This window comes from Dipteris shenzhenensis, chromosome 16 (genome assembly GCF_047967505.1).
Source record: "Dipteris shenzhenensis isolate YYH24624 ecotype China chromosome 16, Dip_SZ_1.0, whole genome shotgun sequence".
Taxonomy (NCBI): Eukaryota; Viridiplantae; Streptophyta; class Polypodiopsida; order Gleicheniales; family Dipteridaceae; genus Dipteris; species Dipteris shenzhenensis.
The window spans coordinates 25,293,318-25,308,146 of record NC_141611.1 but is presented as its reverse complement, the minus strand read 5'-3'; the positions used below and the strand labels follow the sequence as shown (position 1 = coordinate 25,308,146).

Below are 14,829 nucleotides of genomic sequence, written 5' to 3'. Positions count from 1 at the left end.
CAATCACCTTGAATGGACCATCATACCTTAGTTTGAATTTACCTGGCATTTTACCCAGTTTAGTGTTGAACATCAACATCAAGTCTCCTTTTTTGAAAAGCTTGAACTTTATATTTCTATTGATCCATGCTACCCTCCTTTTCTGGATAATGTCAGCTGTATGGAAGCTGGCCAATCTATCCTCATCCAATTATAAAAGCTGCTCCCACCTTGCATTGATGGAGTCTTCTAGGGAAAGTTTGTTGTCAAATGCTACCCTGAGACTTCCACTACTGCTTCACAACCATACACTAGCCTGAAAGGTGTCAATCCTGTGACTACCTTGTGTGCTGTCCTTAGTGCCCAAAGCACTGAGTCTAAATGCTGATCCCAATCCTCTGGGTGATCAGCAATTGTTCTTCTGTAAACCTTTTTCATTAGCTTGTTGGAACTTTCAACCAATCCATTGGCTTGTGGGTAATATGTTGTGGATTTTTTGTGCAACATCATGTGCATCTTGGTCATTTTTCTGATGGTTTTGTTTATGAAATGGGTTCCTCTGTCGGATACAATCTCAATACGAACACCAAATCTGGTTACAATATTGTGATACAAAAAATGTGCAACTGTTCTAGCTTTACATGTCTTCAATGCTACAGCCTCAACCCATTTAGTGCAATAATCAGTAGCACCAAGAATATATTGATTACCTGAGAATTTGGCTATAGGTTTAATTGGTCCAGTAAAGTCCAATCCCCACTTTTGAAAAGGTCCCAATGGAAGTCGGAGCTTCTCTTGACTGTAGTCTGCTCAAATAGTCTGCTATGGCATACTGTTTTCCTGGTCTATGTACCAGAGTGTAATCAAACTCTTGTAACAAAAGCATCCATCTTACAAGCCTTCCTGTTAGTTGCTGTTTATTGACCAAATAAATCAAAGCCTGGTGGTCAACATGAAAATTTACCTTATTAGCTAGTAAATAATGCCTTAAATTATGCAATCCATAAATCATACCAAGTGCCTCTTTCTGTGACTGCATAGTTTCTCTCATTGTTTGGTTAATATCCTGCTTGCATAGTACACAGGTTTGAACCATTTTGGTTTCTATGTTGCATTAGGACTGCACCAACTGCTGAATCTAAAGCATCCACAAACTTCAAAAGGAAGAGACTAATCAGGGGGTTGTAGAATAGGTGCCACCATGAGCATTTCAAAATGCTGAATGCATATTCTTACGGATTTCCCCAGATGAATAGCTATGTATTGCGGATTTTCCCAGATGAATGGTTATGTATCTCTAGTCAGCTTTGTGAGAGGATAACAAATATCTGCAAGGTATCTTAGAAATCTGCAATGCCATTTGATTTGGCCTATAAATCTTTTAAGTTGTTTGATGTTTTTTGAGGCTTTTGCATTCTGAATTGCTGAAACCTTGTTAGGATCAATCTCCATACCTTGTTGGAAGATAATATGTCCTGGTAGAATTCCCCTACTAACAGCAAACGCACACTTTGCTGGATTTAAACTGAGACCAGCAAATCTGCATCTAGCAAGGCATAATGCTAAGTGATTCAAGTGTTTCACCATCTTTCCAAAAACTGATAAATCATCCAAAAATATCTTCATGAAGGATGTTAGGTACTCTGCAAATACCTCCTATATATATTTTTGAAAAACAGGTGGGGCATTCTTTAGTCCAAAAGTCATCACATTAGATGCAAACACCCCATTCTGTGACAAAAGCAGTTTTACCCCATCTTCTGGAGCCATTTTGATTGGTTGTACCCACTGAAGCCATCCAAAAAACTGTAAATTTCATGTCTAGCTACAGCATCAAGCAATGAATCACAAAATGGTAGTGGGAATGGATCAATGATAGTTGGTGCATTTAACTTTCTATGGTCTACACAGATTCTCAGTTTTTCATTTTTCTTTGGAACAATGGCAATAGGAGATAACCATGTGACATGTGTCAAGGGATATATGAAACCAACTCTTAATAACTTGTCAATCTCCTCTTTGACTAGCTTGGCATAATTTGGATTCATTCTATATCTGCTTTGTATGATTGGTACTGCATCAGTTTTCATATTGATTCTATATTGGCAGAATTTAGGATCTACCCCCGTGCCATGCAAAAATATATTTGTACTGCATCAATAATTCTTTGAGTGCCATTTTAAAAGGTGAAGAGAGATTTGTGCTTACCATAACTAGTTATGGGTTGTCACTGTTTCCCAAGTTCACCTCCTCCAAGTCATCCTGCCTGACCCTAGCACTTTTTTGCATATGTTCTTCAAATTGTATGTCTGCTTCCATGATTGCCTCATCTGCTGATTTGGAAGTGATATCCCCTAGTGCATTATCTTTGCTTGCATCAATAGCCTCTGTTGTATATTTTTCTGTGAAAACCTGATCCGACCGGTTTCCGACTTTGTTATGTTCTACAACAGTCGGATCTGTGTCGGACTGTTGTATCTACTGATTTGGACCTGTATATTGATCAATAATATTAATAACATCAATCTCAAAAATAGGATGTATAGTGGGGTTTCTTCTGACGAAATTTTCTTCTTCATCTTCATCAAAATCTGGAATCGTATTGATTCCCTCTGCTTGCAGTGGCTGTGTTTTTCTTCGAAAACACCTTCTGGAGGATAGGTTGATCTTGACTTTCTTTTTCCCTTTCCTGACAGTGATACTCTCTAAGCCGCAGTCTTGCTTGACCTTGGCAGCTCTTAACCATGGCCTACCCAATAGCATTGAGTAAGCAGAATCCTTTTCCTCCATTTGGAGCACTACAAATGTGACTGTGAATGTTAGTCCCATGATTATAATTTCTTGCCCTCTCAATATTCCAAGAGGTTGAATTCTCCTTTGGTCAGCTATCCTCACCTAGAATGGTGCTGGAACCAATTCATTGCAGCAAAATTTTTTGAATATATCCTCTGATAGGATATTGACACTTGAGCCTCCATCAACCAAAACTTATGGAATCCTTTGCCTTTTGTAGTCTACATCAATAAGTGGATGGTTCATACCCAGGAGGGTGCATCATGATTTTTATCGTCATGGTCTTTTTTCCCCCATTGTCTTGATCAGTCTTCATCATATCTTTTAGCAGATCTCTAGAAGTAAGCTTTAGAGTTGGCTTTTCTGGTTTTTGGATTGTCTCTACCCTGCCTTCAAACTGCGTAATCTGCACACTTACTCCTTTCATTTGCTTCTCAACTTCTTCCACATGCTTAGAAAGCGAGCTAAATGCTGTTGATAATGCATTCATTTGATTTGCTATTGAAGATTCATGTGGGAGATCTCTTACCATTCTTTGCTGTTGGGGTTGCTCTCCTCTGTGTTGTTCTCCTTGAGGCTTTGCAAACATTGCTTGTGCTTCAATATCTAGGGGATGGGTAGAGCCAAGGAGTGCTTCCAATTTGTCATAATGAGAAGGTGCCAGTGTTGCTGCCGGATGGGCTTGATGTCCTCTATGGAAAAATGAAGGACCATGAATAGATGGAGGATTTTTTAGAGGATCTTTACCTTTATCTTTATGGGAAACTGAAGGCATTTTTCCCCTGCCTTTGCCTCTTCCTCTTTGGTGAGAATGCCTAGGAGGCTGCTCTTCTTCTTCTTCTGTCTCTTCAGGCATCTCCATAGCTGCATACATAAACTGGTCTTCGTCTTCACTGGTGAATAGCTCATGTAAGTCAGCACAAGATAAGCATTCTGATGTGTCTGATTCGGATATTTCATGCACAGAATCATCTGAGCTAGCTTGTGAAATTATCTCCCATGACTCCTCCCTCCAAGATTGCATGCCATTCAAAGAAGAACATGATACAGAGATGTCTTATTATTCAGATCATGTGGCATCTACTAGCAGAGCCTGGAAAGGCTAAAGAACGGCAATCCAAGGAGCACCAGGATCTCCTGCTGTCCGCACTGAATTTCAAGTACGCAATGGAGGTGGCCCTCCTATGCAACAATCCTTAAATCCTAAGAATTTCCCAGGGTATATGATTGATCTGGATTTCCTGATGCCACAAATGACTAAAGATACTCTCAAAGTTTTGTATGGTTTTATGCAAGGCTTAACAGAAGTATACCATTGGGATCCCAGAGCAGCAACCATAGAAGCCACACGAGGTTTTGTAGGAAGCCTTGGCAACTAGTCGGAATGGATGCCCGACAACATCAAGGAGCAATTATTGTCCAGCATGAATGGTAATATCCCTAATGCCCCAGATGCTATAATCTCTGCCATCGCAAATCAGTTTTTGCCGACAATGGCTGATGATTCCCAGCAAGCAGCTAAGGAATTTGCGGCACAAAAGCTATGTGACATATCCTTGCTTGATGAATATAATTGCTACATACAAAAGTTAGTTTATCGTGCCGGGTTGTTTTCTGATACTCCATCAAAAAGGCAATATCTTTATTCTCTTCCACTGAATCTGGGACATGCAATTTTGACGAGGATAGAATCTCAAACAAAACTGGTAAATATCAATGGGCAATCGACAGAGATACAAAAGACTCTGGAAGATTTCACATTTGCAAATCTTTTTCATTTTGTTCAAGTGATCCTGAAAACACAATGCTCGCGAAGGGAATACCAAAGGGGAACTATAGTCAATGATGGGTGACTCACTATCCAATCCTGGAGTAGGCATAAACCTTGTGGCATTGAACCGGCCAGAATTGCTTCTGGGACTTCTACCACCCATTCTTGGTCACCTGTGGTTGGCAATATTCTTTTAGAATTCTCCCAAAAATTCTTGGGTGAAGTGAATGCCTCTGCGGGAGGATCAAACATTAAAAAATCCTTCCTCTGCTGTGGTTTAAAATTAACAGGAATAGGACTTAGCTTTGTGGGCAAAGACATAAGACCTGTATGCCGGAGAGGCTTGGTAGCTGCCACTTGTATCTGCAGCTCTGTTACTGCAGGTACTGTATGTACTGCAAGAGGCTGAACATTTTGAGGCCCCAAGACGTTGATCTTGTCTGCTACTTTGGCTAACGTACCTTTGAGCTCTTTCACGTCTCTTGCGATTTGATCTAGGCGCTCTTGGATTAGTTGTTGGTTTGCCAAAGGCTGAGCCGCTTCTTTTTGTACTACTGCAAATGGAGAAAACACAGCTTTATCAGATCCTTCATGGATTAAGCTTTCGAAAGGAATAGTTTCTGGCCAATTCTGATCCTCAAATTCTAGGGGCCTGAACAACATCATATCCTGGGAGGTGCTTGCCCTGCTAATGACTTTGTCAAAATTGCTTCGATTCTGTGGCATGTCATTTACTGCAACATGCTTTCTATAACGAAGTGATGCATCAAAACCATGATCTTCTCCAGGCGGTTGCTCGGGGCGAAGATTTAGACTAAGGTGCTTCGCCGCCATTTTTGCTTTATTTTTAAAACTGTAATCCCATGCGAGTCAGATTCTTGAATCAAAAGAGGGAACTGTTTAGGATCTAATTCAGAGTTGACGGCTTCATAGTCTATCTCCCATTGGGATGGTAAAACCACATCACCATATTTAAACGGTACTACATCTCCATGAGATTGTCCATACAGAATGCATTCAACTTTGGTACTGAAGCGGCATGAAGAAAGAACTAGGCTCTGATACCCTAAACCCTGTATTTATCCTATCCCATGGTAAGTGTCCATGTGGGTGGAGGCTACGCCTTCAACACACACATTCAATGCTCCAAAATTTATTCATTCCATTACTGAGGTAGCTCATGCTAGCTTTCACTAATGGGCTAACACACATATTGTTTGCCAATCATGTGTCATTGACATGTATTGCAAGATAAGACAAAGATTTAAAGAAAATTTAGGCAAGATAAAATAAAATCAAGGAGGGGAGACTTCATAGATCACGGCCATTGCATTAAGTGCCTTGAGCACTCACAACAACAAGAGATCCTCATGCATCAGTATGCCTATCAATGAGGATGCCTTGTCCTTTGGAGTAGCCGATGGCACATTGATGTCCCCCCACAACTGTAGTTTGGTGGGGATCCCAAGCTGTGCCCAATCACTTATTCAAAAAATCAAGAAAAAGGCTTTGTGATATATTCATGCTTCCTAATTGATTGAATAAGGCAAGTGAAGTAAAGCACTACTTACGTGCACAACTAATATACTTAACAGTTCAGCCTGATATCACAACTATCCACACTTAACAAATCATGTTAGTTGTCAAATTATAACCAAGCCTTACATATAACTTCAAGCTTAGTTGGGATAGCTTTCATACTTCGCAGCCTTTAGTTTGCTTAGTCTTGGAACAAGCATTATAAGTCATTTAATGTTCATCCAATGAGTTAGGCTAGGACATGTAGTGGATCCCTCAACTAGGGCTTAGAGTCAAGGATATCCATAACCAGATCGATGCCAACTTAATTTTTTGATCCAACATGCACACTGAAAGAAAGGTCCTACTCCCTGGTTAATTAGCAGGCCTTGGAGGTGAGTCTTGGAAGTGATGGGGGATATACAAAGTCTATAAGGCAAATTCATACTCACTAACTTTGCTGCAAGTTGCATAGACGATGAGAGAACTCTCCATGGCAATCTATATCGGCCTGCATATTCCTGCCGCACTGTCAGACTGAGGTAAGGTGCCAAAACTGGCTACCTACTGAGGTAGACTCCTCTTCTCTGCCACACGCCTTCCTGTATGCTTCAGTAGCTAGAGATATTGAGTCTCTTGCTCAAACTCCTTACACCTGAATATGGCTCTTATACTGCAGTGTAGGTCTGCCTCCTTGTGAGCTCCAAGAAGGATAAACTCTGGCAGACTGAAGTGCCTGAACTGCTTGGACAACCCCACAGGCCCTCCTCTTATAGGGGCTGATTGCCCGGGCCAGTCTGTAATCCTTACAAACCAGCACCTTTTCCTAACTGGACCTGAGAGACTCCAGTATGTCCGCCTGCCAACCAGAGTAGCATATGCTGCCTATAAAAGGCCCTTATACAGGCGCCCTATGCTGGGCCTTACCAAGCCCATCACCCCACTGAATGTGCTCATGACTGGAGCTCAGTCCAGCCTTTCTGTCAGCCCTAAAACAGGACAGACAATCAGCCCTAAAAGCTGACAAGGGTGGCCCATGTAGCTGCCCTAAAATCTGCCCATGTGGCAGCCAGATTGCTGCTCACATGGCAGCTCCTCCCCATCCCCCGTCATCCCATCCTATGCTGTGTCATCCTCCACTGACCTTGTGGAGAGCAAGGCTCGGGAAGCACAATTGTAGACTTGATATTTCAGCCTCTTTGGGCAAAAGCTAAAGTTGCAAGACATCTAGCCTTTGTTCAACCCTGTGTGCCTTCGGTTTGCAAGCATTTGTACTAGTCTCGTGATTTACTAGCTTCTGGTTGATCAAATATGCATGGTGTTTTCTCAGACACCTCCCTCCCCCTCTTTCCACATCCTCTAGTTCAGCCTCTTTCCTACATCTAGTCTTCAACAAGAGCTCTAAACAGTAATAGCCCAAAATATAGCAGGGCTGCCTCATGCAAGGAAAAACAAGCATAGAACCTTAAGCGATTCGAACAAATGGAGAATCTTTTAACATTCAGATTAACAAGTTTAGCAGAACTTTGTTCCTTCATAATTAGGATAAAAGTTAAACTGCGACCTTTCTGAGAACTTAAAAGATAGCAACATACTTGAAATGTGGCGCCCATGACAGTGGCTGCTGTTTGTCCTACACCAATACCACTTAGCAGTGCCTGAAATAAGCAAATATTAGCAAAACATTTGGTCACTCTGTCATACATGTACAACATACCTTTGTGATTCGAACATTGGAATGCTCACAACTTACTTGTGTTGACAGCATACTACGAATATATGTGGATAACCCCTGCAAAGATAGGACAACAGCCCACACGTAAAGACCCCCAAAAAAATGACCCTTTTAAAAAATGGAATAGTACGTGATATCTTGTTGCCATAACAATGAGAGGACCTGCAGTGTATCCCATAGTTGAAATGACAAGTAGTCTGATGTAACACTGTCAGGATAGCCCTGTCCAAGAAAAGACATTATTATTATTACTTAGAATTAAGGGGGAAAAGTAAGAACACCATTCAGTCATGCAAATGCCTTATGCCCACCAGTTCATGGACAACTGATGAGGTTATCGCAAAATAGCTACAAAATTACCATCAATAAGGTCACTTTATAAAGCCATGAATGAAAGAGTCATGATTTCACGTTGGCCACACTGTTGTGAATGAAAATATAATGGACCAATGCATCCTTCATTGTATTGGCACGATTTGATCGTTTGAATAGATCACAATCCCTTGCTTCTATGTCTACCTCTCCTAAACTCTTGTGCACACTCTCTGTGCTCAAAGAAGCGATGAAGAATCTGTTAGAGATCAATGACCCCACCTGTGAGCCCCCAATTGGAGGGGACCACAGGACATTGGATCATAAGGGATTTGGGGAGGATCTATGGCTGTGTGGAAGCACCTTCAGAGGCAGATCTGGGGGCTGCTTATGCACAGCAAGGCAGCAGCCCAAAGGGCCCTGAAGCAGGCCCTTTTACAGGGCAAACAAGGCAGGCCAGGAGCTGACCTGCTGGTCGGCCCACAGGCTGCTCAAAACCAGGCAAAGGGCAGGGGGTCGGGCCCCTTGCTGGTCGGTTTTACAGGCCTGGTTCAGGGCCCCCCCTACTCCCTCATTCTCCATCAGCCACTAAAGCCTGAAGAGGCAGCACAGAGCAGGAGATCACCTACAAGAGTTCTCAGTTTGCCTTCCAACCCTTGCTGGTCTTTTGTGCTCAATTTGAGCTTTGTCTTGCCCACTATTTGGTGGAGGAATCATATCTGAGATTTCTCTCTCTTGTGTACGCTGTTTATGCTCTATCTTCTGAGTGAGGTTTTTCATGTGTGGTCTGCATCATTGAGTGTGAGACAGAGCTGTTCCTATTCTGCATAGGTTGTGAGGTTAGAGAGATTCTAATCCTTCATTTCCAACATCGTATCAGAGCACGGTTCTCAGATCTAGATGCTCTCACATAGAATGAAGGAGTTCTTCTTGAAAGAGACTCTGATTCGAATCAGGTTTGCATCTACCACGCGCTCTATATGGAGATTCTTTGCTGTGTGATTTGCAGCAGACATGTTGAAGTCAAAAACCTCTTATTCCTCTGCTCTTCATACTTCCTCCTCTAGTCATGTTCCCTCTTATACCATCCCTAACTTTGGAGAGTCCCGGAAGCTGGATGGGACAAAGTACCCCATCTAGAAGGTAAAGATCCGGAGTCACCTTGTGGCCCAGAAGCTTGTGGAAGCTTACAAAACGAAAGCAGGGGAAGCAACCAACAAGGAGCCAAGAGGCATGCACAATTGCCAGTGCTAGTCCCTACCATGATCCACAGGGTTGGAAGTGGGAGCGCGTGAAAACCGTTGTCACCAATGAAGACATAGCCCAAGTTTGGGAGAGTAGTGATGTTGCACATAGACATTGGCCCACCAGACTCTACAAAAACAGAGCTATAAAGGAGAATTCACATTGATGGTGCATTCAAAGAAGCCTTATAGCAGATGCATCCCATTATACTTTGGAAATATTTTGTATGCATACTTTGGAAATATTTTGTATGCAAAGTTTGTGCTCAACATTGCAGTTGACTTTGCATCTTACCCTCGTACACATGAGTAACAACGGCTGCCACCACCAAGGATAGAAATTGCTGTGCCCATGGTAGCATCACCACCCATGAATGTTGGAAGCTCTTCCGGTGAATGAATAGATATCTTTACGAGTGCATGCCAATTTCTTGCATTTTTTTGAATAATTGTTATATCAATGATCATGTACTCATTAGAATTGTTTTGCATCATGTAGTTTCTGTGAGTTACAGTGAACTCTTCATGGGCAGTGCTGAAGATGAAGGTGCAGAGGGGACTGAGAGAATAGGGGCCAAGCTCTTTAAGGGAAGATCTGCATCATAGTTCGCGTGGAGGAATTTCGATCAGCTAGGCCCACAAAATTTTGATCAGTAGTATGAATGCGACCTTCTTCTTGGATATGTTGAAGTGCAGCCTGTGCATCTCGTGTTTGTTGATGATATGTAGCTAAAATTTGGCGTTGCTCCTCATAGGCATCTTCAATGTCTGACCTTTCTCCAGCTTGTTGGAGCAATGCATTCAAGCATCCATTTTCAAAAAGGAGCTGTTCTTTCTTACTCACTACCCGTCAGTCTTCAAACATGACAACAAGGACAGGATTCTTGAGCCGGTAGAAATGAACTTGAAGCATGGGAGGATAGAGATGCCCAAGTCCTAGCTTTAATCATAGGGATGACCGCAGACTCTGTGATTCCTCATATCCAGATGGCAGATACGCCAGTAGAGGCATGGGCCAGTCTGAAGGACTTGTACAAAACAGATAACACTCCTCGTATACTCACTCTACAGCACTAGCTTTTCCATATGAGCATGGACAAGGGAGAGTCGGTACATGACCACTTTACGAAAGTCAAAGTGGTACGAGATCAACTGGCATCGGTTTGTCAGAAGGTGGTCTAGTCGACTGGCACTACTAACATTTGGGATGCTACCGCGCAACTTCAAGGGATTCGTCACCACCGTATTAGCAGGAGAAAGGACCAAGCCCCTGACATTCAAAGAGCATGGGCCCTTGTCAATGTAGGAGGAAGCCCGAGAGAAATCGTACAACAAGGACGACGATAAAGCACTTCTGGCAAAGGACACGCACAGTAAGCCCAAGGACTCCAAAGGCAAGGCCGACGACTTCCACCAATCACAGGCACGAATAAAGTTTGCCAAGCTTGCTTGGAGGGCAAGCAGCACAGGGAGAGTTTCCCACAAGGGACTGCATCAAGGGCTAAGGGACCATTGGAACTGGTCCACTCCGACAGTTGGGGACCAATGGCAACAAACTCATAAATACAGGTTCAAGATATTCTCTTCTATTTGTGGATGACCTTTAGTTGCATGACTTGGATATACTACCTGGCCAAGAAGTCTCAAGCATTTGAGAAATTTAAATAATGGAATTTCCACGTAGAGAAGGAAACAGGGAAGGATATCAAAGCATTCTGTGCTAATCGAGGGGGGAGTTTAATTCTTTCTGCAAGAAGCATGAGATCAAGCATCAGCTTACTTGTGCACGCACATTTCAACAAAATGGGGTTGCTAAGCAAAAGCACAGAACACTTGCAGAGATGGGATTGACCATGATCAAAGGGAGGGATCTCTCGAAAGCTTATTGGGGTGAAACAGTCATCATTGCAGTTCACATCCTCAACAGGACCAAGACCAAGGCCGTTGCAAATATGATGCCTTATGAAGCTTACTATGGTAGAAAGCCCACTAACTCTCATTTGAGGATTTTTTGTTCTGATGCATTCGTATATGTGCATACAGACGACAAGTCAAAGATGGATTCCAAGAGCAAGAAGTGTGTCTTTGTCAAGTACAATGAAGAATCTAAGGCATATTGAGTCTTCGACCCGGTGAAGAAACAAATATTGATCAGTAGGGACATGATCTTTAAGGGAGCAACGTCTCAGGCAGAAGAAGAGGTCATCAAAGTTCCCAAAGTTCCGGCTCCCAAGTTGACCATTATAGACGTAAAGATGACTGAAGATTGCTAGGAACTAGAGAAGGAGCCAGATGCACCAAAGCGACCCCCAAAGTCAACTTCTAGTGATAGGAAGTTATTGACATGGTATCTAAGACCTTGCAGGAATCTCGGGTCACGGACATTCTCGAGACGAGTTCTAGAGTTCGACGGTCACAACGCAATATGTCTACACCCTCAACCAACTTCACCATGGTGGCTCAGCTTAACAAGCCGTGGACCTTTGAGGAGGCGAAAGATATACCAGAGTGGCAAGCTGCCATGAAGGCAAAGATGGACGCCATTCTGAAAAATGACAAGTGGGACTTGGTGGACAAACCCTACAAGTGGAAGGTAATCAATACCATGTCACTGTACAAGCTTACGTTCAAGTGTGATGGAGCTTGGACAAGTATAAAGCAAGATTGGTTGTGAAAGGCTATGCTCAATCAGAGGGACTTAACTTCGACAAGACCTTTGCCCCCACAGCCCGGATGGTCACTATTCGAACGGTGATTGCTTTGGCTGCCCATCACGGTTGGACCATATTTCAAATGGACGTGATGTCAGCATTCTTAAACCAAACCCTAGACGACGAAGTATATGTGGATCAACCACCCGGTTTTCAAGTTTCAAGGTCCGCTTCCAACGTATGCAAATTGACGAAAGCATTATATGGGCTGAAACAGGCCCCAAGAGTGTGGTACCAATGGATCGATGAGTACTTCTTGCAGATCGGTTTGAATCAAAGCCCATCGGACGCAAATCTCCATCTCTTTTCAAAGGGCGGACAAAGGTTTGTTCTGATTTATACGTTGATGATCTGATCCTTACCAGTGACCACATCACGAAGATCTCTCAAGTCAAGAAGCTGCTCATGAAGGATTTCGAGATGACAGACTTGGGATCTCTCCACTACATCCTTGGGGTCGAGGTCAAGCAAAACAAGGACAGCATTTTCAACTCGTAGGAGAAGTATTGTCGAAGCAATTCGAGATGGAGGACTGCAAGGAGGCCGAAACACCGATGGACGTCGGGTAGAAGTTGAACATTCATGATTCTTCAAAACTGGTAGATGCCAACAGATATCAACCATTGGTGAGCAGTCTGCTTTATCTAGCCAAGACCAAGCGGGACATCTCCTTTGCCGTTGGGCTCTTGTGTCAGTTTCTGCGAAACCCAGGGAGAATCACTAGAAGCAAGCCTACGAGTCCTGAGGTATCTGAAGGGTACTTGAACATATGGGATTAGATGCACCACAAGGATTGAGTTAGGCGGATTCTATGACTTAGATTGGGCAGGTGACAGCGACACCAAGCATTCGATTTCAAGGTATTGTTTTGTGCTTGCATCAGGGGCCATTTCCTAGCTAAGCAAGAAACAAACCTCAGTTGCCCTTTCTTCTACAGAGGCTGAGTACCAACCTTCTTGTACTGCATCATGTGAGATGTTGTGGCTCAGGTGGATACTGAGGATATGGACGTGACTCAAGAGGAGGCGACAGTGGTCATGTGCGACAACCAGGGTTGCATAGCCATCACAAAGAACCCAGTGTTTCATGCACGGACAAAGCACATCGAAGACCATTACCACTTCGTATGGGAGCTCATCATCAATGACGTCATGGAGCTGATGTATTGTCCGACCACGAACAACCTTTTCGACATATTCACAAAGGCCCTCTCATAGGAGCAGATGGAACACCTCATTCGACACATGGGGATCGGCCCACAGTTGTGTTATTGACAGGGAGTGTTAGAGAACAATGACCCCACCTGTGAGCCCCCTATTGGAGGGGACAAAGGAGCATTGGATCATAGAGGGTTTGTGGGGAACCCATGGCGGTGTGGAAGCACCTCCAGAGGAAGATCTGCATATGCACCTTTGTCACCTATTGGAGGGGACAAAGGAGCATTGGATCATAGGGGGTTTGTGGGGAACCCATGGCGGTGTGGGAGCTGCATATGCACAGCAAGGCAGCATCCCAAAGGACCCTGAAGGAGGCCCTTTTATAGGGCAAACAGGCAGGCCAGGAACCAACCTGCTGGTTTGCCCACAGGCTGCTCAAAATGAGGTAAATGGCAGGGGGTCGGCCCCCTTGCTGGTCGGTTTTACAGGTAGCAGGCTTGGTTCAGGGGCTATATAAAGCCTGTTAGAATTATTATTATATTCTAGGCAGTGGCCAATGTAATGTAATAAGTGGGTTAGGGGCACTTTTCCCTCTTAGAGGTTTTTTCCCCTAACCACAGTCTAATCCCTAACTACGGTTAGTGATTAAATAGGGTTTTGTCACTTAGACAAAACCCCTCATCTCTTCTTTGTACTTCACTTCAATCAGTCCACTATTGAGTGGCCTACGTTCAGCTCACTCTTTGCTCACTTTTGTTCTCAATCTCTCTCACATTTGGTATCAGCGCAGTTCTCCTTCCCGGACCTGCTCCTAGCTCCCGCATTTGCTCTCAGCTCCCGTACTTCAGCTCGCTCCAGCTCAGGATCAACATTCTGTACAGTCCGTACGACTGTACGGATTCCGTACCGCCGTACGGTTCTACACAGATCTGAAGTGACGCCCATACATTGCTCCCGTGAGAAGTCCATACTGCACGTCAGCCATGCTCTCGTCCGTACTCCGTACTGCAGAGTGTCCCGTTTTGTACAAGCTGTCAGGTCCGTACACCTGCAGCATCACCTTCCGTACTGCAGCACCTCCTTCCGCCAACCATACAAATCCGTACCTCCATCAAGGCCGTCATCCGTACGATGTTCATCCGTACAACAATACGGCCGGCAGTACTGTTCCGTACACCTGCTTAGAAGTGATGTGCTTTGAAGCACCACTGTCAAAAGACCAAGTATTCAGTGTCAATGACAATTCAGCAAGGTGTGGAAACCAAGATAGGACTCAGGAAGAGAATTCAGAGTGGTGGTAATCATCTCTGAATCTGGAATGACTTCATCAATGTTCAGTAATTGCTTCCTCAAATCCTGAAGCTTTGTGAGGTGAGTATTCATGGAATCTCCCTCATCCATATGCGTATGAGAAAGCTCTCGCTTCAAAAAAGAAACTCTGGCATCATTTCTTGCTGCAAACATACTCTCCAATATCTCCCAAGCTGCCTTTGATGTCTTGCATGACCGAATGTGAGGAATAGTGAACCTCTTGACAGAAAGAGAAATCACTGATAGAGCTTGTGCATCTCTAGAATCCCATCTTTTCTGTTCTGCTATGGAAGACCCT

General features: G+C 43.7%; 1 protein-coding gene across 1 annotated transcript in view; it reads right to left on the bottom strand.

Moving 5' to 3' along the window:
* RUS3 (root UVB sensitive protein (Protein of unknown function, DUF647)) overlaps positions 1–14,829 on the bottom strand; it is a 114,209-nt gene that overhangs the window by 87,713 nt on the left and 11,667 nt on the right. The window contains exons 3-5 of the mRNA XM_087387361.1: positions 7,959–8,018; positions 7,815–7,853; positions 7,657–7,719 (exon numbers count right to left, since the gene is read on the bottom strand). Of these exons, the coding sequence (XP_087243487.1) occupies positions 7,657–7,719; positions 7,815–7,853; positions 7,959–8,018 (162 nt within the window). The remainder of the gene's footprint in view (positions 1–7,656; positions 7,720–7,814; positions 7,854–7,958; positions 8,019–14,829) is intronic.